This window comes from Gambusia affinis, linkage group LG19, assembly GCF_019740435.1.
Source record: "Gambusia affinis linkage group LG19, SWU_Gaff_1.0, whole genome shotgun sequence".
NCBI classification, from domain to species: Eukaryota; Metazoa; Chordata; class Actinopteri; order Cyprinodontiformes; family Poeciliidae; genus Gambusia; species Gambusia affinis.
The window spans coordinates 18,906,785-18,933,133 of record NC_057886.1 but is presented as its reverse complement, the minus strand read 5'-3'; the positions used below and the strand labels follow the sequence as shown (position 1 = coordinate 18,933,133).

The following is a 26,349-nucleotide window of genomic DNA, read 5'->3' as shown; positions in this document are numbered from 1 at the left end:
ACAAGAAAAAAGTATTCTCATTGGATGTCAAGAGTGGAAATCAGAGAGATATTTTTTATATTACAGAACTGGCAACAAAGCAAAAACAGCTGTCTGTTAGCATTGAAAAGAGCTTCTGCAAACACAAAAAATCTTGTTCTCGGGTGAGCTTGCTTCTTCTTAAGAGGCATCAAACCATATTTTGTTGGCACGATGAGTCAGGATGAAAGGCTGCTGCATTGTGCCAACTCCACAATTACTCCTTTATGGTGCACAGAAACCAGCTAAAATGTACAAACTAAGATAATATACAGTGCAAACAATTAGGAAAAACTTTTAAAAGTCTTACTTGAGATTATAAAATTAAAATCAAAAATAGTATTTAAAATATTCACAAACATTGTTAGAAATCCTTGATTCCACTCATCAAAGTCTTGCATGGGAGTATAAGCACCTCCACCTTCAAGCTGTGCTGCAGCTATATTTATGTGGATTTTGTCACTGCAGGTGAACAACTGTTCAATGTTTCATACTCCATCCAGTGACTCCTATTTACCAGCTCTCTGCTCTTTTCATCACATATCTAAATGCCTTGCATCTGGAATACCTGAGGCATGTGTGCTGCGAGCACTGAGCAGTGAAAACGTTTCCCAAACTTTTAAACAATGGTGTCACAGGCCGACTGATAACTGCTCAGCGCTTCTCATATCACTTCCACATGCACAGACTGTGACAGCTTCCAGGCATGGCTCTGCAGCTGTCTCCCAGGTGAACTCATTTCAATTACAGGGGTGGATTTCTCCCAGCTGGATTTCACACGGTCTCGGTCGTCAACGCAAAGTGACAAAACGGGGCGACGTGCCGCCTTGGTCGGGCCACGGGCTTCCAGGGAAACACTGTCAAAGCTAAGTAAATGCCTTTCTCGCTACATTGGTGCCGAAATCAAACCAGGGAGGTGCTTGCCTACCAGACTCGCTCCTGCAAGAGAGCCGATGAGCCCTGCAACCAAAGTCGACTTGCTGATGGGGATGGAGTGTCTCTATGGTAACAGTAGAAGGAAAGGAGCCGGTAAATACAGGTAAATGTAATTCTGTGAAGGATGAAAAAACAACCCCTTTATGTCATAATGTGTTTATACAAACGCATACTTCATAAATAACAAGTTTAATGATGCCTGGTTCAACAGACAAAAAGATCAAATGATTTGAAAGGTGCAGAGTTTTTTATGAGCACACCAGGCACTCCTGAGAATATTTCAGTATAAATCATTCACCTAAGGTATTCACTGTCTAGTTTATGGTTTCATATAAAATCTAAAAGCACAGAAATAATAAAGATCGTCATTGCAATGTGCTCTACATCCATTTATTAACACCAGCTTCATGCAGGAACATGTGTCCTTGTGTGAGTCTTAATAGCTTAAATCAATATAAATACCAGGGGGAAGATAATTTAATACATTCCTTTGAGCCTCCACAAAAAATGGATACAGACAGCTTATGTAATTGAATGTAACAACACTTTCACTTAGGACCTTAATATTTCTCAAGACCTTGTTTCGCACACCAGCCAGAGGGGATACAGATTCAAATCATATCATAACCTTGAGGAGATTATTCTGTAGTGCTACTGATGTTTCCTGATGAGGTTTAAGACAGAGCAAAAAGCTTTATCAATGACCACTAATGTTATTATGTGGCAGGCCCTTAGGGACTCATAGGCTAAATAGATCACAGTGTCAGGTCTTCTTTGAACCCTTAATAAGCTTTCCAAATGGAGGGATGGAGGGATGGAAAAACAGAGCAGACATGACAGGGATCTTTAACTGCAACCACCTGTGGATAACACATAATCCATAACCAGCTAAAAAAGCACAATACTGGTCTATTGCAAGCAGCTAACGCTGTTAAGACACATGACAAGCACTTTGGCTTCAGAATTGATTGCCAGAGAATATTCCAAGAATTGACAACTGTGTGCTTTTGTAAAAAGCCTCTGCTGCACAGCCAAGCAGCAAAAATTACTGACAGTTGCACAAAAAAAAATGTTCAACTAGTACAATGGCACAAAATCTTGCTTATTATACCCCATTAATACACTCTTTTATCATCCCGATAACACTCCAAAAGTACCTCTCCAGTCAAAAATAGCAGACATTGAGTTTTTCTACAATAAACCCACCTCCAACATCAATCTGCATCCACAAGACACTGTGCCACATTAAGAAGAATGTGATGAAGTCATACTACTGTTCAAAAGGCTGTAATTACAGACTGAACAAAGCAACCCAGTTGTACTGCATTACTATAACCTTTTTGTTTTTGTCGTGACTCAACACTTGTAGGGAAGCTGTGGTTTTAAGAAATGATTTTTGAGCTATGAACACACATTCGCTCCGTAGTAATAATCATTAATTAGCAAGGACACACAGATCAGCCTGAAGTGAGGCTATGACCTGCACCAGTCTGCTTCTGAAGAAAATCACTTGAGAGGTGTGCTGAAGGACAAATCATGATCCACAGAAGATTTCTGCAAAATACAGATATTCGTGACGATTACGCTGGTAGAGTTTTTTAATCTCTGTTGTCCTGTATTCAGCTGATGAATAATGAAACCTAACAGTTTTTATTGCCCTTTTAATCAGCTGGGCATGTAATTATTGCCAATACAGGCAGCACAGGTAAATTGAAAGCACTGAACTGCTGGGGCTGTCTCTGGGGTAAGACAGTTGGAGCTGTGATCTCTGTGAGTGTGTGTGCCTGTGTGTGTAATAGCGAGAGAGAGCGAGAGAGACCTCCACAGGATCCTTCACAGCACTGCTTCTGAAACGAGCTATCAAGTGCATCAGTCAACTCAGGATGTCTTCAGTCTGCAACCATATCTTCAGCTCTTCACTTTACCATATTTTATTGTATTCTAAATAGTTTTTGTCTTATCTTGGCATAATTTCCCTTTAAAAAAAATAAATAAAAATGTGTCAATCTTGAGTCTGAGTCAATCCTTACCAGTTGATTAGGTTTGCATGGGTAAGACCTTCTTGTTTAACATACAGGGAACTTCTGCTTATATTTCAGTGATATAGAACATACATATTTTTTCTTAACACAATATGCCTGACAGGTCAAATTCCTTTGTAAGAATTCTTTATCCTCGACATTGTCCCTTATATTATTTTACTGTTACTGGAACATAAATAGAACTTTATCCTTTCAAGAATGACTGATCTGAAATTATTTGGAACTTAATTCAAATCAACAGGTGCACATTCAGGGTCATATTTCTTAATTACGGAATCATAAGAGTATACTACTGCATAATCTAGCTTGACCAACAATGTTTATAGTTTTTCATAAGTGAAAATTATATAGATATATCTTACCTGCGTCTCTTGACAGTTTTTCCAGTGTGATATTTTTTTTTCTTTTGCAAAGGTTGCGTGTGTCAGAGTTCCTACAATCAAAGCTCTGATCAGTGCAGCAGGACTGCGCTCCTTGCTGTGAACGTGACGCAGACAACTTATGAGAAAACAACGTTTGGGTCTTTTTCCTCAGATAGACGACAGACAAAAGCTCTTATTAGTCTCTCGAAATGCTCACCCCTCCGCTCTCCCGATGCCAACCCAAATATGGCCATAGGAAGTCGAGCGATACTTCACGGACCCTGTCTACTATCAGAAATATACAATTTAGCCGGAAACGTGTTCCCGCCATGAACCTACAATTTGGTAAAAAAATAAAAAATAAAAAAAATTCTCAGGGTATGACAAGCTTGAGTAACAATACCACTATTTCAGATTTTTTTAACTTCAACTAACACAATGTAACATTTATATTTGAGTTACAATAACGTTATTTGTTCTGATTTAGTAAACAAGTAACTAAACATTTTTGCAGAGCTCCTTTTATGAAAAAAAAAATTACAAAGTGCTTCACAGAAATAGAGCTGAGTCTTAATATAAACAAAGACAGTAAGAACAATTGACAAAAAACAATAAGTATATTTAACTTAAACTAGTTGCTCAATTGTAGGAGCCTTTTTTCTCTTAGTTAGGGGGGGAGCAGCACTGTGCACCATACAGCTGAAAAAAACTAACAATTTAAACATTTTGAAAGAACAATATTTTCAAACCTTGGAATCCTTAATTAGACATGCCTACTTCTATGAAAGGTTATAGAATTTGTATTCTTTCAGCAACTCAATATTAATCAAACAAAGTGTCAATAATAGACTTCATTGTTTCTCTTTGGGATAATTTACATTCATTTTATATAAATAGTTTGCTTTCCAAATGTAAAGACATTACTTTACTTTTTCTTTTTAGAAAATTGTAAATCAAGCACATATTTTATATTTATAAAATAAGTTGAAGTTTTGCTTAATTGTAAAATGAATGTACTTTTTCTAGTTCACTGAACGTGCGTTCATTTTTGAATAAGTTATAAAGTAAATGTTTACAGAATGTCCGTGAACGCATCATTTGACTGTTGCTGAGGGGATGTCGCCGAGAAAAATCCTCTCTGAGGCAGAGGGGATCAAGTTCATCTGTCAATCAACACGTGATTCATGGGCTTTTCCTTTCTTTAACTTAATTAGCTCGAGCAGTAGATAAGAAATTAAACAAAGCCAGAAGTTAATGTGGTAGTATGATGACGCATGACAGAGATGCAACATAGCAAATACACAAAGTCTATTTAATGTTTAAGAAACCAGCAAATAATATTGTGTTTTTTAAATAACTGTCGATAGACAGAAGATAACTTCTGGAAGCAAAGGTCAACGGCTAGAGTTAAGAACTCAGTGCACAACTGGCTGTAAAACCAAACTTTAAGTGATCACTTTAAATTAAACCAAATTCTGATATGCAGCGAACATTTCAAACCAGAATTATTAAAAATAATAATAATAATAATAATAATAATAATAATAATAATAATAATAATAATAATAATAATAATAATAATAATAATGATTTCCTTTGTTAATTTCTGATTCAACGCTCACAATGATACTTGTTTGTTCATGCTGTGCCTTAATTTTCAATAAAAGCTGGTATATTTACAATCAAGGTAGACCTGCAGGCCTTTTCTCACTCTTTAGTTTACAATGACAGAAGAACATGCATGTAAATTCTTTAAATAGGCACACAAACATATCCCTGCAGGTTATAGCCTCTCTTTAAAAAAGCATTTCCCACATGGTCATTATCACAGAGGGTGCAGGCGTGCCTCAACACATAGTGTAGAAAGGAGTAATTCATTTTTAGTCACAAAGGAAAATCTCCTACTACAGCCTAATTAGAGTTTACTGGAATATCATACATCAAAGAGGTCAAACAAAGCACATTTTAAAGTATTAATTTTCCTTTTTGTAAATTATTTAAAGTGTTTGTCATCAGTGAAAAACATTGATGAAGTCTTTGGAAACAATAGATGTTTTTGTAAATAAACTCTCCGAACATAAGATTAATCATAAATCTTTAAAGCCTTTTCTCAATTCTTTGTCAGAAATTCATTGGTTTCGAAGGACATGAAAGTTGGTTGAGGATTCCAAAACGAGTGCTTTCATGCTTAATGGTGGTACTAATTAATGTTTAGATTGTTTATGACTGAATGGTTTGTTGAGGGTTGGTAATTGAATTATTTTTTGCTTTCTCTTCCAAAATGCTTGTATATAGAGGAGTGTACAATCAAGTTATTCAATCTGAGAGAAGTGTTAAGTAAAGAATCCTCTGGGCTTCATCAGAGGCTTTGTTAAGCACATTAAGGAGGAAAAACACAAATGTGGACTAGTTCTTGACTTTGAAATGTCTTGGCATTATTGTAAGATCTGAGATAAAGTATAGAGCTTTTCCTGTGCTGAGTGATGATAAGACACGTGTGACCATGTTCCTTGTTTCCATGGACACATCATTAGAGAACTTCCCCAGCTGGTTTCAACTACTTGAAGTGTTGATGGCAAATAGCAAGTGAAGGATTTGGTCATAACCAGGGCAAAAGGAATAGTGACTTTTTAAGTCCTGCACTCAGACAGATATTAAGCTGTATTGGATCAATATTTTCTCATAGGTGATTATTTTGTTTATTTATTTTCATCATGTCTATTCTCAGGTTTGAATGTGCAAGTCCATTTTTTTGTTCTTTTCTCCATCTTAACAAAACAACCTTATTATTAGAAGTTTCAAACCAAGGTTTCGCATTAATTAATTCAAGTACTCACCATAATACATTAGTGTTGACCTCGGAACAAAACAATGTTGATCACGTCGGTCTATGTCAAGCAAATTTAACATGAGAAAAATTCAGTCTCATGCCCTCATTATGTTACACTGTTAATTTGATTCCTGTAATTCTGAAATAAATTGTAAAGCCCAACCTCACAAGTTTCTCGGTTAATTTCACACAACTCACTGGGTAGAGTTCAGGACAAATACTCTGTTCAGTTGAGAGGATTTTATTTTTCTATTATTGTGAAGAAGAACAAAGCAAGAAACAGATAATTATCTGTAACAGTAACGTAAGTCATAATTGTGCAACTATAAATGTAACAACCAGGGTAATGAAAAAATGAACATGCCGTCTTTGTTAATGAATAACGTAAACAATGACAATTTAATTTTTATTCCATGCGTTTATGTGCAACAGAGTCTCATCCATCTTTTTGTTTTTGCGTGCTTCTTGCGCCCCCCTCAGGGAGACAAAGAAACTGAAGAAGCATTCTTCACTGGCAATATTGGATCAAGAAGGTGAAAAGCCTCAATGTTATTCAGCGTAGTATAGTGCGACACAGTGATTTTAATATTATTATTGTTTAATGAATGGGAATTGAAAATTTATTTGCAAGCACCAAGACAGCCAAATGTGTGTTTATGTGACTTAAAGCTAGAAAAATAAATAGATAATAATAATAATAATAATAATAATAATAATAATAATAATAATAATAATAATAATAATAATAATAATAATAATAATAATAATAATAATAATAATAATAATAATAATAATAATAACAACAACAAGAACACTGGCTAAAATCCCATCATCTTGGATATAATATCCAAGATATATGAATCTATGACGTAATGATATACGTATTGAATCTATGACTTTCAAATGTATTGTATTAAAAATAATATATTAAAAATAATATATTTTGTAATTTTACTTTCATTATTATTATCAATGTTATAATAATAACATTGATAATAATGTTATCAATGTAACAACATTGATAGTAACAACTTTGATCATGTTGTTACTTTGATAATTTTTTATTATTTCAGTCTTTAAAATACCACCATTAGCACATAATTTCATGTTTTTGTCTATCTTGTAACAGTGTAAAATTTCAAAACACAAGATTTATAATCAGTTAGTATTCATATAGCATTTTCATGAAATACTTATACTCTTAGTAATTTTTTGGACGGCCAGTTTTTACCTTTACTTCAGTTAAACCATGTTGAAGCAGTGATAATGTTACTTGAGCACAATTTTTGGGTACGCTATGGACCACTGCTCTGGCTATAAACAATGTCAAACGAGAAGTTAATCATAAAACAAATCAAAACAACAATTCAGTAAGACTCCCTCCTGTCCAGTGCGTGGTGCTGTAAAGCAGTTGTAAACTGTGACTTACGCATCTCACATGAAGAAGAAGAAGTAAATCAAGCCTTTCCAGTCTGGCCTGAATGTGTCTCCAAATGAATCTAAAATGTGAAGTTATTCAGTTTCAGCACGGTGTCTAACTTTGACCGTCGTTAGTTGCATGCCATGGCGGAATATCCGTTCCGACTGGACCAAAATATCTCGACCGAAACAGACTGTCACCGTTTAAGGTGTTCGTTTTGTTATTGGAGTTAGCATTAGCCTTGCCTAAATTAGCTAAGGGTGCTGTTATTTTATACTACAGCGTAACTGATTCATCGCTGCAGGGCAGAAAGCCGCAAAAACAAGGTAATTCCATTGCAAGTTGCACCATTCCGTAATAACCAGGCTAATATTTGGATATTATTCTATTAATTATCGCAGTCCTTTGTAGTTCTTATATATATAAAAAAGTAATTAACTGTTGTGCGAGTTTTAGGGATATAAATCTCAGGCAAAATGTCCCGTGTATCAACGGTTAAGGTTAGCTAACAGACTCGGAGTTGTCCCAATACTAGCTGTTTTGAGATGTAGCAGCAGGCAGCCAGTGAGCTGACCCTGGTTCAGCACAGCCCGTCTGTCAGAAGGCAAAAGGGAAATCATGTCCTGCAAAGCCGCATCCAAGGACAAGAAGTCGAGCTTCAGCAAGAAGCTGTTCAGGCGAGGCTCTGTGCGCTCCGTGGGCAGCTTTATGAGCAAAGTCCTCCGGACTCTGACAGCCTTATCACACTTTGGATCTGAAGTACAAACCGATGATGACAAGGATGATGGAGGATTCTCCGCGTTCAAATCTGGGAGTAAAGATGTTCCCATGGAGGATGGGGACTTTGGTGGGTTCCTGTCCGGAGAGCGAGTTCCCGGAGTGTCAGGTCTGAAGAACCATGGTAATACCTGCTTCATGAATGCAATCCTGCAGTGCCTGAGTAACACGGAACTCTTCGCCGAGTACCTCGTTTTGGAGCACTACAAAGGCGAGGAGTTAGAGGAGGATAAGCCCAAAACAAACGGCGTCCATCTGCAGAAGAAAGGTCCTCTAGGCAAAGGAGAAGTGACTGAGCAGCTGTCCGGACTTGTGCGGGCTTTGTGGACGTTTGAGTACACCCCTCAGCATAGCAGGGACTTCAAGGTAAGAACCAAAACAACACAGTATAAATTGACATTAATGTTGATTTATCATATTACAAGTTTTCCAATTCTCTGTCACCTTTAGCAGCATGGCACTGATTTAGATGTGGATATCTGCTAAACTGAGGCTTCATCAAACAAACAGAATATATTGTTGGGTAGAGATGCACTGATCAGGCTTTTTTTGGGCCAATACTGTGTGCCAATTTTCTTTGGGAATCTTATCTGTTGATTCTGATTACTTAGAAAAAATAATCAGTCTTTAAAGATAAATGTTCCTTTTTTTCCCCAAACTGGTTAGTCATTTCAATTCAATAAATATGTCTATAACCTTTGAGGAATTTGTATTAACCTAGAAAATGTGAATTAAAGTTGATGCTATTGAAAATTGTGGTAGTTTTTAGATTTATCCATTGGATATATAATGGGAAGAAAATACAGTTTATTATTTCGCCAAATGATCACCTGTCAGAGCTGATGGCAGAAAATGTCTAATGTTTGATTGGTTGATTGATGCTGCACTAATTATCAGCATGTAAATTATTAACACTTAGGGTTTATTTGTCAGGAAATTTTACATTCTTAGCCATCATTTGCTATGTTATCATTGCTTGTGTTAATTTTAATATGAGGAAATATTTACAACACCCTTATGTTTATCTAAAATATGGCTGAAAGAAACCCTAGAAATATATGTGATGTAGATAAAATCAATTTATTCTGAGTCTTAAAATCAAGTTTGGTTGTATGTAGTCAAATTGCAGTTTGTATGTATGATTGTGTGTTGGATTGATTTGATTATACATCTCTGTATATGAATTTATCTGTTTCTATTATTGAGTTCCCCAAGATGTCATTTGTTGTGAATTAATCTGCTAAAATGAACTATATCATAGGCAAAATGAATGTTTTAGAGTTTTTGTCAGTTTTTTCTATTGTTGGATTTTGTCGTTTGCTGCAGAATGCTGTGTCAAAAAATGCCACACAGTTTAAAGGGAACGCTCAGCACGATGCTCAAGAGTTTCTGCTGTGGTTGCTGGACAGAGTACATGAGGATCTCAACACCGTCAACCCAAACACAAGGCCTGCTATTAAGGTGAATTGTGAAGCTATTAGACGGATAATAAGCTGTAGGACGACCTGTGATTTAAGTGAGAAATCCGCGACTTTAATCTGGATCTCTGAGCCATCAGATTATAATTTTTTCATCACATTGTGTCTTATTTTATTTTGCTCATTAACTTAAATTGTAGTTGGACTAAATCAGACTCGCCTGACCTTGTGCTTCCACTTGAATTTAGTAATATAAATTACATCTGAAGGCATCATATGCACCTCACTGACAAGTATAATTATGACCAGTCAGTCAAGTTAATAAATCATCTCATCTCATTAGCCTCCCATTGAAGAAGATGACCAGAGCATAGAGGGGCCCTCTCCCCCTCTCTCTGCTGGGTCGTTTGTGCAGGAGCTGTTCCAGGCTCAGTACAGGTAGGCTTACTTGATTTAGATTCTGCTAACACTATCTGTTGATCACATTAAGAGATTCATTTTTTTTCCCCTTACAGGTCTTCTCTTACTTGCCCGCATTGCCAAAAGCAAAGCAACACCTTTGACCCCTTCCTCTGCATCTCCTTACCAATCCCTCTGCCACACACACGGTGAGTTCCTCTTTAAAGCTCTGGTTGTGGATCAGCAGGGAGGAACCAGTTTCTAGAGATCTGCTTACTGGTCCCTACATGTTCCTAACTATTGCCACTTAGCATGGCTGTGTTTTCTTCTTTGAAACTACACACACCTACATACGCTGCATGCAATCTCTAAAGCACTGCCACTTTTGACTTTAGGTCAAACACAGTGTTTGTGCATGCAGGTGTATGTGTTTTGAGAAGTATACAAGGGTGTGACAATAATGGAAGTGTTGGAGTGTGTGTGGCGGTGAAGGGAAGGAAGGAAACCTGTTTTGACAGGACGGCTGTCAGGCTAAAGGTGCAGGAGCGTCAAACGGGTTGAGAAGGAGCATGTGCTCCAGTTTTAAAACAAAAACAATTACGTGTTAGCGGAGAGGGAGGAGAGAGAAGAAGAAAAACAAACACTACTGTAGGTGAAGCATGCTGTTATGTTGTGGATCAGCAAGTTTAACCTGTAAGCAATGCATCTTTTCTCTTTGGTAGTACAGGATGGATGAGTTTACTGTTTTTTTCCCACTTGTCCAAAATTGCAGATTCTTGTCTTTGGTAGGAGTGAAGAAGAGAAAAATGTTTAAATGAGAACAAATTTCACTTTCTTAAAAAATAGAGAAAATGAGAATGTGTTGAAGGGCTTGGCCTTGCGAGGATCAAAAATCTTGTTGACTAGAAATGAAACCTGGGCATTACTGTTGAGCATATTGAATGTGCAGTTATTAATATAAACTTTATTATTCTGTTGGAATAATTCAGAAATGATGTGGTTTCTGTGTCAGTAAAGGACAAACTGCTAATTTATTGAGTCAGAATGTCAGTCTCTATGTGATACTTCATTTTAAATTTACTGATGTGTCAAACTTTTTTTTAACTTAACAGCTGGCTTAAATGATCTGGTAATTTGCAAATCAATATACATAAAACAATTTTTTTACTTTGTTTTTCTTTCATCAGGCCCTTGTATGTGACTGTGGTCTACCAGGGGAAGTACTCTCACTGCATAAGGATTGGAGTTGCTGTTCCTCTCAAAAGTACTGTCTATCGCCTCAGAGACGCTGTGTCACGTGAAACCAAGATCCCAATGGACCAGGTGCTATTCCTGTCTCTGTTCAGGGTCTGACACTGAAAGGCTGTGTTACAGGCACAAGGTGTCGGCTCAGTCAGTGTTTGTGGAACCTGTTCTACCTTCCAGTCAGAGAGTAATTTGCAAATTGAGCTAGTTTTCCCTGAAGCATGAGTTGAAATTGACGGTAGCTGTCAGCAGAAGCATTATGCCGGCTTTCCTTTTTCTTTCCTGCAGTTTGTTTTGACTGAAATGTATTACGATGGCTTCCATCGCTCATTTTGCGATGATGACGATGATCTTGACATCATCCAAGAGAGCGATTCCATCTTTGCCTTTGAGACACCAGAGACCTTCAAATTAGAAAACCTACGCACAAAAAGAGGTAAGCTGTAAACAATTTTCAAAAATGGGTTCATAGTGTGTTTTTTTTCTGCGTATAATAAACGATGTAAAAACAGAAACATCAGCGTGCATTTTTTTGTCACAGGAAGCCTTCTGGCAAATCTAAATCATAACAATTTAAAGTACACGACAGAAATCAGCAGGACTCCATCCTTCATGCAGGGGGCAGTGACTCCGGTCACTGGATCTCCAAATAAAAACGTAGGGCCAGAAAAGATTATTCTCCTGGTGTGTAACAGAGCGTGCACTGGCCACCAGGCAAAAAGGTACTGCTATGAAATATGTCAACGCTTGTAATTTTGGTCAAGTGTCTTCCCAGTTAATCACAGCAACATAATATGTTTTATTAGATTTGGCCTGCCTTTTGTACTGTACATGGAGCGCACTGTGACTTGGGATGCTCTACAAAAAGAGATCCTGGAGAAAATGCGACATCTTTTGAGGCCTGGGGTCTACATTCAGGTAGGGGGATTTTAAATTTTTGCCTGCTACATGGTGTGTAATCTAATTCAAATGTTTTGTCTGTGAATTGACTTTTTTCCAGCAGTGAGATCACAAAGAGCAATATAAAGAAAGTAGAACATCTATTACTTTATTGTTTAGGTTGGACCTTTCAGTCTTCGAGTGGTTGGCGTTGTTGGTATTACCTACCTCCTTCCTCAAGATGAGAGACCACTGTGTCACCCAACGGTTGAAAGGTCAGTTCATATAGTTAATGTTTGTTTCCTAAACTTTTATAGATTGAACCTGTTACATCAAATGTTATTTCCATATATAAATTAAGCCTGATTTGGATTCTCCAGGATGTATCTTCTCATAGTTCATCCGGTCATAGAAATACGCCTTCTAAAAAACAATTATAGTAAATATAAAAATTGAGATATATACAATACACCAATCTTCTCTAGATTTGCTTCTATTCATGTCCTCCTTCAGTTTTATTGCTTTTACTTATTGGGTTAAGTTATGTTGAAACAGGAATTTGAGTGTTGAGATTCTAGTTTAGCTTGTTTTGTTAATCCACTGCATTAATGAACCAGTAAAGCATGTCACTTTTGTTTAGTAATCCTTTATGTATTGTTGTTACACTGTTTGATCTTTAAGTGACATATACTGAATGAAAGGACATTTGGTTCTAACAGTTCTTAACATTGGCTTCACAACAAAATATTAATAATATTTTATTAGTAGTATGTAGCTGTAGCAATTCAACTTTTACATTTGAATAAGTTTAAAGTTGAGATTTAACACTTACAGCTATTTATCTCTAATCAGTGAAAATTCTGAAGGACAACTAAAAATAAAGCAACATGATTTTAGCAGTTAAGCACAATATGGTTTTGTACAGGAATGAGTCGGAGGACGAAATGGGTGAAACAGAAGTCTGAATTATAAAAAATAATGCTACTGACTTTTTTTTATTGCAGAGCATACAAGTCCTGTGGACAGGGGGGACCTCCACATGTGAAGATTGTGGTTGAGTGGGACAAGGAAACCAAGGACTAGTGAGTTGAAACAGTTGAATTAACAAAGTAATGCTGACTGCTAAACACCATAAAAAGAGAGATTCTGTAATGCAGCACACTATTTAGAAATGTTAAACAGATTGTATTATTTAAATCAAAAACCTTCAGTCAGTGAATAACATCTCTTGTAGTGCAGAATATTTTCCAGGTCAACAACAATTTGTAAAAGTCATGTAGACCTAATCTGACAACTTTGATCAGAATTTCTGAGAATGTTTTTGCTTTCAAAATAACCTCAAACCAGACTCAGTCTCTTTTGAGCTCTTGAAGTTTCTACTTTGGTACTGCCTTTCACAATTGTATGATTTTGAAAAAATAAAACAGATTTTACTTTGAACTGATGTTCTGCAGTTGAAAAAACTTTCTTTTAACTAAATGCCAATGATGAAGTTCCTCCTACCCAATCAGATGAATCATCTTTTTTATGTCATGCCAGCCAAACTACCCTGGTTCATTAGTGCACATGCCTGTTCTTGTCCGACTTGGTCACTATTTTTTACATTTATCTGGATCAAGATTCGTTTGTGGACAGCCGTTAAATTTTGTTTGAGAAAAGTCCTCTGAGTTATTTTTATTTGGTCATTTTGAGGAAGTGATAAACTCAAACTGACTACTGTCACATTTATTGGTGTTAACCTGCAATACAGTATCAAAATACACTCTCATAATAATATCAACATATCTCATTTTGATCATACGTTTTCTGCTTTCTGCAGTCTGTTTGGCCACACTGAGGAGGAGTATATTCCAGATGCTGAGAGCGTCTATCTGCACAGGCAGCAGCATCATCAGCCCCAGGCCTGCACCCTTGCTCAGTGCTTTCAGCTCTACACTAAAGAGGAGCAGGTACAGACCAGCAGACAAATATGCTTTCACTCAGTAGTTTCCCATGAAAAAAATATAAACTAAATTTGCCTTGGCAGTAGCAGTTTGAAAAAATCCATACTTTTCTTTTTGTTTTTGTTTTCCAGTTTAAAAATTTCTCCAAACACCCAAAAGCTATTCTGTTTTCACAGTTTAACGGCACGTAACTGCTAATGCTATGCTTCATATGGATTAAAAATCCTAAGCTTAGTCAAATTCCTCCATTGTGGTTTAACTTGCCTTGAACTGCTCTGGTGGAAAGTAGAGAAAAGGGTGGAAACGTGGGCCTCATCCTGTGTGTAGCTTATTTTAAAAGCAGTGTGGTTGAAATGTGTTCTTCTTTTTGGGCTGTGTGTGTGTGTGTGTGTGTGTGTGTGTGTTTTAGCTGGCTCCAGACGATGCCTGGCGCTGTCCCCACTGCAAGCAGCTGCAGCAGGGCCGGATAAAGCTCAGCTTGTGGACGCTGCCGGATGTGCTTATACTGCATCTCAAGAGATTTCGACAGGTATTTGAGCTTAAGTGATTACTAAATAAACTTAAAGCAGTTTTTCAAGCATATAGTCACATCCTAATAAATTTGAAAATTATTTAAAAACAATTTATTTCAGTAATTAATTAAATTTATTTATGGTGATCTTGATGGCTTGCAGGTAGTTCAAACTAAAAATTGAGTATCCCAGAAAATTAAAATGTTTCAAAAAATCTATAAAAAAGGATTTGGTTTATCTAAAGGTTTTTTATTGTGTACTCAAGTATAGACAAGACTGCTGATTTGTCTGTAGTTTTCAGTCATTGACACCCTCCATTTATAGGACCATAAGCCATGAAAAGTCATTGCTGTGGAAGTTGGTTGTTGAAGCATATTAGTGGTTATTATGCATAAGTTGAGTGGAAGGGAAAAGTGTTGTAGTAAATCACATAACCTGTTTGAGAATGCATGAAGGACAGTCCAAGAAGATGATGAGAAACACCATAACCAACACTGCAGATAAGCACTGATGCAGTAATTTATGCAGCACAACCAAATTTGATTCCAAAATTTGCCCAATTTGTCCAAATTTGATTCCAAAATATGTCCAAAAATTGACATATTTTTGTGGAAACTAAGTTTATATAATAAAGTTTTTATTGGTCCTATTGTGATAAAATACTGTGAAAAAACAAAATTTTACAGAAATAAATGTTTAAAATACTTTACTGTGTTTAATTAATCCCTATGTCACACAAATCAGACTTTTGACAATAGATTTCTGAAAAAAAAAAAAAAACCTTTTCAATCTAACCTGCTTCTGGATCTCAATCGGTTGCTGAATTCAGGAAGGAGACCGGAGGGTGAAAATGCAGAACATGGTGAGGTTCCCACTGATGGGGATGGACATGGCACCACATGTGGTAAAGAGAAGCCAGAGCAGCTGGAGTTTACCATCTCACTGGTCGCCATGGAGACGGTCATACGGCCTTGGAAGGAACCCTGATGACTACCTTTATGACCTGTATGCTGTTTGCAACCATCATGGCAATATGCATGGAGGACACTACACTGGTGAAGCGCATTGTTGAAGCAGTTTTAAACAATGTTCATATTTCAAGATCCGAATGAATGGGTTTGATTGTTAATTTGAACCCGTTTTATTCTTGTTCTGTGTTCTCAGCTTACTGCAAAAACTCTGTTGATGGTCAGTGGTACTGCTTTGATGACAGTGAGGTGACACCAATTTCTGATGATGCTGTGTGTCAGCAAACGGCCTACATATTGTTTTATCAGCGAAGAACCGCAATTCCCTCTTGGTCTGCCAACAGCTCTGTTGCTGGTCAGTATCCTTTCTATAGTGTTTGTATGCAAACTTAATGCAAACTTGTATGTTTTGACAGAATTACTTGAGAACTCTCTTTGTACTGGAGCTTGAGTTTTGACCTGTGGTTGAATCCCCCTTTGTCTGTCACACAGGCTCCACTAGCTCATCACTGTGCGACCACTGGATCAATAGGTTACCTGGAAGCAGGCCTGCCAGTTTGGCGTCTGGAGCTTCATCTAGACGTACCTCGCTTGCTTCACTGGCTGAGTCAGTGGAGTTTCCTGCAGAACGTAATGAGGATGATGGTGAGGGTAGACCTTCATTTATAGTGTTTGAAATTGGATGGGAACTGGTCATTTCGACCACTTTCATATGACTGTACTTTCCCATATTAATTTTGAGTGAATCACAAAGCTTAAGAAGCCTTCAACCAGAAATCAAATCAGGCTAAATAAAAACTATTATTTTTTTTCTTTTTTTGTAATCAAGCTGCTGCAAACTCTCCTCCCCAAAAGAATTTCTAATCAAATATTACTTAGTAATAGTACCACAAAATATCATGATAAAATTCTAAGTCCATATCGCCCACCCCAGTTTGATGTTTGCTCATTTAGTTTAAGAAAAAACAAAAACCTTTTTTTACTTAACAATAAAAGAATCTCTAAAACCTTTGCTGTTTTTAGGAGGATTTTCTGTCCGCCCATTTGTGAGAAGCATCCAGCGACAGAGCTTGTCCTCAAGGTCATCTATTGCCAGCCCTCTGGCCTTCAGTGACAGTGGAATGAAGCCGTCTTGGTCTCTCTCTGCCAAACTCCAAATGAGATCCAACTCACCCTCACGCTTCTCCTTAGACTCTCGGTGTTCTCCTCCTCTGGAGAGGATAGGAGAGGCAGGCGACGATAAGGTATCCACGTCCTGTTTTGGCAGCTACAGTCGACATGAACGGTACTTTGGCAGCAGGACTCCGTTGTCAATGATGGAAAGCAACTTCGGTGAAGACAACAATAAAAGGTTCCTAGACATGATGTACTGCAGGGCTCCCACCCCAGTGGAAAAGAAGAGCAACAAAAACGACACAACTGAAAACAACAATGAGATCACAGCTATAGACCAAAACATACAACCCACTCAAGCAACCCCCTCCAAAGAGCAAAAAAGAAAAAGTAGCATTGGAGGATTTACCCTGAAGTCTGAAAGCACAGGCTCCATCAAGAGCTCCAGCAAAACAGAGTTGGAGAAGACCTCCAAAAAACGTCTTTGCTCGATTAATAAGAACCCAGCCTCCGACGCGTCTTCCAGTTCACCGGCAAAAGGCAAGAAGCTGAGCAGCACGAAGGAGAAGACTGTAAACACGAAGAAAAGCACCTTGACACCCAGTGGAACGCCCTCTAAAACAAAGGAATCAAATAAAACTCCCGAGGCGACTCCACAACGTAAACCTTCCCTCTGCTCCACACCTCAGTCTTCAGCTTCTCCCTCTCCAAATGCGAAGAAGAACTCAAGCATTACTGAGAAGGGCTCAACGAGCTGCCGGAAACGACTGATGGAAAGGAGTTACAGCAGAGATTCTATGCACACCAGCCCCCTCGTTGACAGCCATCGGAGCAGCTGTGTGTCCCGTAGTTCAATTCCCAAGAGTGGGGACAGTAGTCGGCTTGAGAGGAGGTCTGTAAGGAGTTCCAGCAGCAGTTCTTCAGTCACTAGCCTGCGCTCACCAAGTGTATCCACCAGAGACCTGCAGCGGAGTAGCAAATCAGAGGAGAAAGGCTTGTCTTTCTTCAAGAGTGCCCTCCGACAGAGAGAAAGTCGCCGGTCGGCCGATTTAGGAAAAAGTGCATTGCTTACCAAAAAGGCTTCAGAGAGGACATGCAAGCAGAACGGACAAGCTAAGGAGATAGACTGTGATGATCAAAAGACTGGAGAAGCAGGGTCCTCGAAAACGTCTAAAGAAACTCTGGGAGGCGAGTCAAACTCAGACAAGCAGGAGTCTTCCAAGCCCCCCAGCTCTCTTAGTCGTACTCTACTAGGAAAGTCCAAGTCTTCCTCGTCCGATGTAAGTAGCAAGTCTCGTACAGATGGGAAGAAACCTCTAGAAAAGATGGCATCTTCTCGTAAGCTGTCATCAAGCATGCAATCTCCTGCACGAACAACACAGAGGCCTCAGTGATACATCGGTAGTAGTAATAAGAAATAGAACAATATTTACATTGTGCCTGGGTTTCAGTTAGCATCAGCTGTATTTGAGACACACTTTTTGGTGTTATGGTTTTGTACATCAGCCCTAAAGTCTTTGGCTTTGAAATTTCCCTGTTTAAGATATTTATTTTTTGTTTTTTATTAAAGTAAAAGCATTCTATCATCTGCATATAAGAGTTCATGGCACCTGCCCGACATGCTAACAGTATTTTTCCAGCCTTTGATGCTTATGTTTTGAATGTCTTCTGTAAATATTCAAAAGCCAGTGGCAAAGAAAACAAAACCATGACATCAAAACTAGCCTCTGGTACTAGTTCTCAGTTATTTCATAGTTCAGAAAACACGTTTTAAGAGTTTTATTCTGATATAATTCTTTAAAAATGTTATTTTTTGTGAATTGCTCTGAGCCTTTTCTCATCTCTCTTCATGCTGTCTACACATTTATTAATATAAATCCAAAGTTTTTAAATTGAAAGCAATGGAGGAAAATGCATGCCATATTTTCTTCTAAAGATTCACTAACATTCTTGAAAGCTTTTGACATTGATGCATAGGAGCAACAACAAATGAGTCTTTATTTTGAATATTAAAAAGATTAAAGTGAATGATGGCTCTAGACCAAAACCGGAAATATTCAAAATTACTCTATAGAAAGAGGTTTTGCAAAATTTTGAAACTTTAGTTGTTTTTATAGAGTACTGTTTTGATAAAAGTTTTTTTTAAGTAAGAATGTATTTAGGTTCTTATGTAAAACTAAAAAAATTGGATGTTTTGAAAGGAAAACCCTTTAAAATTAAAGTCTATAAATATATATTGATGTATCTATAAAACTGTAGACAGAACATAAATTGTATATGTTTTCCCCCTCTATGAGCAAAATAACAAATGATCTTAAGCGCCTTTTAATGCTGCACATGGAACAAAATATTGCCTTTTGGCAAAATAGTCTTTTACTGTAAGTGTCACCTATAGGAATGTTGTTCAATAGCACTTTGTATAGATAAAAACATAGGAAAATTATTATATAATAGTTGGTTAAATATTATAGGGTGTATTGTAAAGTAGAGTAAGCAGCCTTAGACTAAAATGGTAAAAGGGTACATTCATCTCAATGTTGCAGCGGTCAACCTAACATACAAAATATTTCATTTAATACACCTGGTGCTGTAACAGACCACTGCTTCAGTAGCACTGACAGGTTTTCTTCTTTTAAATAATGAACTGTAGAACTGTAACCACAATTTTAACAAGTTACAGAGCTGTTGGCATTTGTATCATAACCCTTGGTACCTCATTCTAGATATTATCTTTATCAACATTTTGTCTTCTAAAGCCTGAATCACATTATTGGTAATGAGCCATTTACTTAGCTAAATTTTAAGTTTTACTTTAAAAAAACAACAACCATGAAACAAAGCAATGTGTAAGTCCGGCACTTGTCGTCAGGCTTGCCGGGTTTATTTTTGATTGTAACTGTAGCTTGGTCATTGTAAAACTGTGCCACCTCTACTGGCAATACTCACATCACATACCAGCAGAGACTTAGTTTTCAAATATTTAAGTGTCTGTAAAGGATCAGAATTTAAATATCAAATATTTTTATTTTTATTTTAGATATGCAGAAGTCTGATTCCGTAGCATTTGTCAAGTTTACAATGGTTCTTGGGTTGTTTGAGAAAATGCCACCTTATTAAACCTGACTGCCTTATTTAAATGGTCGGTGTGGAATGTGTCTGTCAAAATGCGACATACTTGGCTATATCAGTCTATTGAAAGTCTCTCTAACTCTGAATCGGGATTTGTCAATCTTAAGAAGAACTGTTGAGTGATACACCAAGATCAGGTTAGAAAGTGTATATATCTGCATCTAAACTGGCAAATAAAATGATTGAATCAAATACATTGTTCACATGATAGACAGAATTTATCAGTAAAAATGTTTCATAAAACAAAGGAAATAGGCTTGAATCTAACAACTAGACACACCTTTAATGGTCACTTTGTGACCATTAAAACACAACAAACACATTTTTAACTGTTTTACTTCCTGTAGGTACGTTTCTTTAACGCGTTTCTCCAATACTAAAAGTACAGTCATACATTTGGATATGACATCATCCTCGGTTGATGCCTATTAAAATAGCTCATTTCTGTCACAGACCATAAAAATAAAAGGCAGCATGTTTAGATAATGTGGTGTTGCTGTAGCTGCTCAATTTATCTAGTCTATCAGGAACATGTGCATGGCACTCGAATCAAAGGAGACACATTTTTTTTATTCATTTTGCTTTGTCTTTCTGTAAAGTCTGTAACTGTTGGTATACATTTCAGAAATGGCTCATTCCATCCTTGATGTTTGTGTTTCCAGCCATGTCCAAGTTTGTGTAGCCATAAAGCGGAGGGATTGATGCCCTTTTACTTACAAAGCTTTTTTATATTTTCTATTAGGGTTGGATGTTGCTGTTAGACAATCTGATTAAAAAAAAACAACATAAAATGTTAATTCTTTATTAAGAATATGTAAATATAAATCATTCCTTTTGGGCACATCATCTTCCTAAAACATTGTAGAGTTTTTGGGACCATATAACGACAGGTGGTATGTTCTACTGTTTTTATCACCACTACATTTCTGACAGTTTCTTTAAACATGCAAAATACTTAGAGCTCTGACTGGTTAGGACTTATAGTTTAGTATTAAACATCAGGCAACTAACTCTTTGGAAATTGGGCAGGTTTTCAGCTGAGATATGAACAGAAAATGGATGGATGGATGGAATGTTACTGAAATATTAAAAAAAATTCTGTAATTCAGTTTAAAAAGAACCGTTAATTCTAATGACTGAGGCTTACAGCTAATAAAGTCAAAATTCTGTTTTGACTTTATTAGATACTGCACTCTATTGCTGCAATCTGAGACCTTAATTTTCTAATTTTGTGGTTACAGATGTGTGCGATGACTATTTATGCTTCAGTGCTAGGTGCATGCCACATTGTGATTCTTCTCACAACAAATCAGTGACCTTTTGATTCACAGTCCTCTCAAAATTACCGTTACCTTTCTTGATTCTGCCATATTTACTACCAAACTTTTTTCTTCCACTCCACTTTCTTTTGGTATGAGATAAAACACTGTGTGAACAGGCAGCTTCCTTAACACCTGGAAGGAAGGACTTTTTGTGGCTGATACATGAAATAGAAATGGACAACGGCTGATGTAAAGCTGTAGTAAAAACTCATTTTAATGGTCCTGTGTGATATTTATATTTTTTGAGAAACTGAATTTATGGTTTCTGTAATCCAGAATCACCTAGGTAACAAAAATAAACACCTGAAATACAGTATATCACTCAGTGGGTAGTTTATATATTTGAGTTGAATGGCTGAAATAACGTTTAAATTTTTAAATTTATGTATCCAACCTCTTCCAAATGTTCAAGAGAGATAAAAGTTGTACTAAAACAAACAAATACAATTTGGGATTTAATTGTAATATTTTAATATCCAGATGCTGAATTATGTGAGATAAAAAGTATGAAAATGTGCACAAAGAATTAACCAATTCTCATTCCAGTTGAAAACATTATAGCTGAATCATAATCTTCACCCGAATCTTCTTTGTCTACCCTTCTGCACTGCAGTGCATGTCTTTTTTCCTTTTTCTTTGCTGTTTCCTGTAAACTTGTCATTGTACAGACTAGAATGATTAATGAATGCAGTATTGCATGAAAACACTAATGCATGTATTTTAAATCAACTATGCAAGAGTCTGCAGCTGTGTAACATAGATTGCAATGCATGGCTGGTATATCCCATTGCTTTATTTGCACACCTTTACGATGTTTCAGAATAACACAACACAGAATATTTTATTTTGCTGTAAAGAGTTTCGAGTCATCTAATTTCTTCCATGTTGACTTTCTCTAATCTTTATGGGTGCTCCCACTAGTTTGGTGGGGTTTTTTGTCATTGTTGTTTCACATTTATTGTTGTACACCAGCAGAGATACTATGGATGTGAAAATCTATATGTAGTTACTATGTCTACTCATTATCTATGACTGTATATTGTGAAAGCCTTTCATTAGTTTACTTCAGTGGGGGGAAAAAAGTGTGGGAACCCCTGTTGCTATTTTCTCAGCTGCATCCAAGGTGTGGTCAGTCTTTAATAGATATAATAAAAAATAGAAACGTAGCTACATGCAATAAATAGAGATAGTAAATTTAGTTTTGTAATACAGTACATTAATATGACATTATTATTTTTTTTGTTTCATATTTATCAGACAGTCATTTCAGTCATGCTGATTTTATTTTTTATTATTAATTAAAATTTTTAAAAAGGCAGTTTTACAGATGACTCTTTTTTTTTCATGACTTGTGAACTTTTGTTAATTGAATATTTAGCCAGCCACGCTGCAGGAGCAAACATCTCCCTCTATCAAGATAAAATGGCATGTTACATATTCAGATATGCATTTTGCTGCTAAACTAAAGCCGCATTGAACCTTGAAACTAAAGTAGCTGCATTTTAAATTTGAGTTACACACTTCATTTCTGCAGGTTCTGTGGCGCTTCAAATATATTCCCTCAAGTAGAGCTTTGAGGTTTAAAAGGCTTGTAGTGCTTTAAAATTGATTTTTGTGGCATTTTTCAAATGTAAGCACTACAAATGTACTAAAACAGTTCGCTAGCCTTAAGCAGTCACATGTAATGGTTATGTATCTTTGGATGATGCAGAATTTAGAAAGCTGTGTAATAAAATGTCTTGAGTGTCATTTTTTTTTGTTAAGCTAGGAAATCATTCTGCATACACAGAATGTTTTTTTTTTACATTTTTATATAATCCTCAAGCTGTTTTGTCAAATTAAATATGTTACAAATGTTTACTTTTTAAGTTTGAGAATAGTTTACTCCTTTTTATCAGATCGACAGCTGCATTTTCTGATTCTTGTAATACATTATTCCACAGTATGCCTGTGCATTTTTTTTGTTAAACTGTTTGGTCATTTAGCTGTTTTGAGCTCAGTTTTTTAATTTAATTTATTTTTTAATTTTGTTTTTTCTATCATGAGCACTTTTATATTTGTTTGATCCAAATGGACAAGTGTGTACATACCTCCATGCAAGTACAAAATTAAACTTCTCATTAAAATGTTGAGTGTTAGGACTTCTTTTTAAAATGATTTTGTAACTACACCATGTTCCCCCACCAGGTGGCGCTTTTGTCAAGCAAACTAGCCACTAATGTTACTGTAGGATATTGTTGATTAGTTAACATTACTGCTGAAGACAACAGCGGTCTCAATGTATTTACATTTAATTGAGGTTACACTTTGCTACTTTTACCAGTGTTTGTCTCTCATGTCTCTAAATCTACTTTACTGGCATGAAGTACACTGTGGAGTCCAACAACCCCCACAGCATGTGGTTTAAAACCCAAAGTGTTTGTGCAAGCGGTGTGTAAGCCCATAAATATACGGCTTATTGTGTTCTTGTTGCAGATACTGTGTGTAATCTGAGATATCAACACTCAGCAACACACAAAAGGCTCTATATTTGTGAACTGGGTTGTTATTTCAGGCTTTTACTGGTCACGCAATATAGAGGTGCAGGAGTGAGGATGTGCAGATGCAAGCATGTCTGAGCTTAGCTTTTCTCAGAGAAGCGAATAATAATTGAACACCTTTAACTTTCTGGTTAAAAAAAAGAAATCAGAGTTATAAAGTATTGTTTTATTATATTAGCATATAGGATTTGGAGATAATATTGCTATTCCTGTGGTTCGTCATTGTGGAATGAAAAAAACCGAGAGCTGTGTTAGAAATGAAATCTGCTGTAGATTTCTTTTGACAAGTTGTAGAACAAGAAGCCTGGGTAAGCTTTTTCATTATTATTATTTGAATTATTAAAACATTCCTTCAGCAAAATCCTCAAATTCTTGAGTACTTAAATTAAAAAGAATTCAGAAAGTTTAACACTAGATATTTCTGGCTCAAAAAGTGAATAAAAAATACTCTCAGGGAATGACTTTAGATTGCTTTTGGTTTCAATATTTTTTATTTGAATGGACTTTAGGGTATCACTGTAAAACAGCTATACATCACATATCTGGTAAATATCCTCTAACTATGATTTTTAAAGAACTGATTAGAGTTCTTTTGAATTTATTTGACTTTTATAGTTTATGCAACAGCTGTGTTTGCTGTCCTTTTAATGTATCTTTGCTTTATCTGGCACACTTTAGATGTTAAGTTCATCTAAAGTGAGCCAGTGACCATCTGGAGGATCCGTAGGACGCATGGAAGAAGGTCCTGTGGCCAAATAGAACGGTTTGGTATTAACTCCACTTATCACGTATAAAGGATAAAGGATGAGTAAAATCCCAAGACACTTATCACAAGAGTGAGCCATGGGGATGGAAACATCACCCCATGAGCTGCTTTTCTGCAAAGGGAACTAGATGACTGCACCTTATTGAGAAGATGATGGCTGGGGCGATATGTTTTAAAGTTTTTGGCCAACGGCCTCTCTCCCTGAGTAAGAAGATTGAAGACAGGTCATAGCTGAGTCTTCCAATATGGCAATAACCTGAAACACACAGTCAGGGCACCCAGTGGACAATCGGTTAAGCATTTCAAGGTCCTAGAGGGGCTGCTCTGAACCCAATAAAAAATGTTTGGAAGGAGCTGAAGCCCTGTGTTCCCCAGCAATAGCCCTGAAACCTAAAAGTTCTGGATAATATCTGTATGGAGTAGCAGGCCAAAAACCCTCTGCTGCAGTGTGTGCAAACCCAGCTAAGAACGACAGGAAACGTTCCACATCTGTAAATGACTCTGTAAGTATCAAATGTTAACTTCAATCTTTTTTATGGTATCAAATAATTATTTTATGAAATAAAATCCCAAAAAATTTTAAGGATCATAAAATATAATGTATTTTTTGTAGATTTTGTCTTGCAGCTGAGGTGTACTTATAATTATTATGGACCACTTTGTGAGGAAGGTTGTAAAATTATTATTATTTTTTTTACAATTTTACAAGTTTATTATCGCCATTGTATTTTTCCAGTTGATAATGTTTACTATGGAGATGAACTCAAAATGAAAATATTTATCTTATAGTCGAAAGTTGACATGGAGCAAATTTTCTTAATGTTTTTGGGACTAATTAGTACAATACATAATACAATACATAATCCTTGTAATGCATGAATATCATTGGCAGCCTACATTTTGATCAGATATTTAAAAAATTACAATGTGCAATACTTATTTAAATTGTTCACTGTAGAACCATTTTCATGAATTTATTTGACTTTTATAGTTTATGCAACAGCTGTGTTTGCTGTCCTTTTGATGTATCTTTGCTTCAGGCTCTCTCTTGTCGTCAGCCTATTTATTTATGTTATGAATTAGACCACCCAGCCAACCTGGCTAAGATCCACCGTCAGCACCAGATGCCATTATGCTCATATTTGCCAGTGCTTTCAAGTGCATTCAATCCAGTATCTGCCTCATCTCTCATGATCGGTTAAGTCCCCCGTGGTATGGTGGAGTTACTCTGACAATCTGCCTATGGTTTTATCTCCTTTGTCCCCTCTTTTGACTCCACCCTGTAGAGTGCAAAGAAATCAATAAGAATTGATTTTACAAGGCAGGAAAAGGAGGTTAGAATTCAGGGGAAGCACCAGGGGAAGACAGAGACAGAGAGGCACTAGCCAAGAGGTGAAAGACCCCAAGCATAATACGTATGTGCTGGCACGGATAAAGGTCAACAACATGAACCTGTCTGTAACAACAGATTATTAGCTGTCTTACGCTCATAGTGGCGAGATCTTATAAAGAAAAGGAGAATAATGGCAGGTGTAAACAAAAAATAAAAAAATGTGTAAAACAGTAAGTCCCAGAGCTACTTGAAGAAAAGAAAAAATAAACAAGTTTTCTGCACTTTTAGCTCATAAAAGCTTCTTCTTGTTTAATTTCTGCTTCAAGTTAGGAATAATTTATAAGAACACGTGAATTTTTCTGCCAAATATCATACATCTAGAGGAGTCTGCTTTACT

At 36.5% G+C, this 26,349-nt stretch overlaps 2 protein-coding genes across 4 annotated transcripts in view; one reads left to right on the top strand and one right to left on the bottom strand.

The window, feature by feature from the left end:
- baiap3 (BAI1 associated protein 3) overlaps positions 1-3,517 on the bottom strand; it is a 40,889-nt gene extending 37,372 nt beyond the window's left edge. For all 3 annotated transcript variants that reach the window (XM_044099479.1, XM_044099480.1, XM_044099481.1), the window contains exon 1: positions 3,359-3,517. The gene's annotated coding sequence lies outside the window, so the exon portion shown is untranslated. The remainder of the gene's footprint in view (positions 1-3,358) is intronic.
- A 4,099-nt stretch (positions 3,518-7,616) lies between these two features.
- usp31 (ubiquitin specific peptidase 31) lies at positions 7,617-23,427 on the top strand. Its single transcript, XM_044099478.1, has 16 exons — positions 7,617-8,751; positions 9,712-9,846; positions 10,147-10,241; positions 10,319-10,411; positions 11,390-11,525; positions 11,736-11,883; positions 11,989-12,169; positions 12,254-12,365; positions 12,507-12,601; positions 13,331-13,408; positions 14,146-14,275; positions 14,679-14,798; positions 15,611-15,836; positions 15,946-16,104; positions 16,242-16,394; positions 16,773-23,427. The coding sequence occupies exons 1-16, from the start codon at positions 8,227-8,229 to the stop codon at positions 18,254-18,256; spliced, it is 3,870 nt and encodes a 1,289-aa protein (XP_043955413.1). The 5' UTR covers positions 7,617-8,226; the 3' UTR covers positions 18,257-23,427.
- The last annotated feature ends 2,922 nt before the right edge of the window (positions 23,428-26,349 follow it).

Excerpts from the sequence above, each read along its gene's own strand:
- usp31 (XM_044099478.1), top strand. The coding sequence starts at position 8,227 with ATGTCCTGCAAAGCCGCATCCAAGGACAAGAAGTCGAGCTTCAGCAAG. Across the intron at positions 8,752-9,711 it reads AGCATAGCAGGGACTTCAAG|AATGCTGTGTCAAAAAATGC; the intron begins GTAAGAACCAAA and ends CGTTTGCTGCAG. Across the intron at positions 9,847-10,146 it reads ACACAAGGCCTGCTATTAAG|CCTCCCATTGAAGAAGATGA; the intron begins GTGAATTGTGAA and ends TCATCTCATTAG.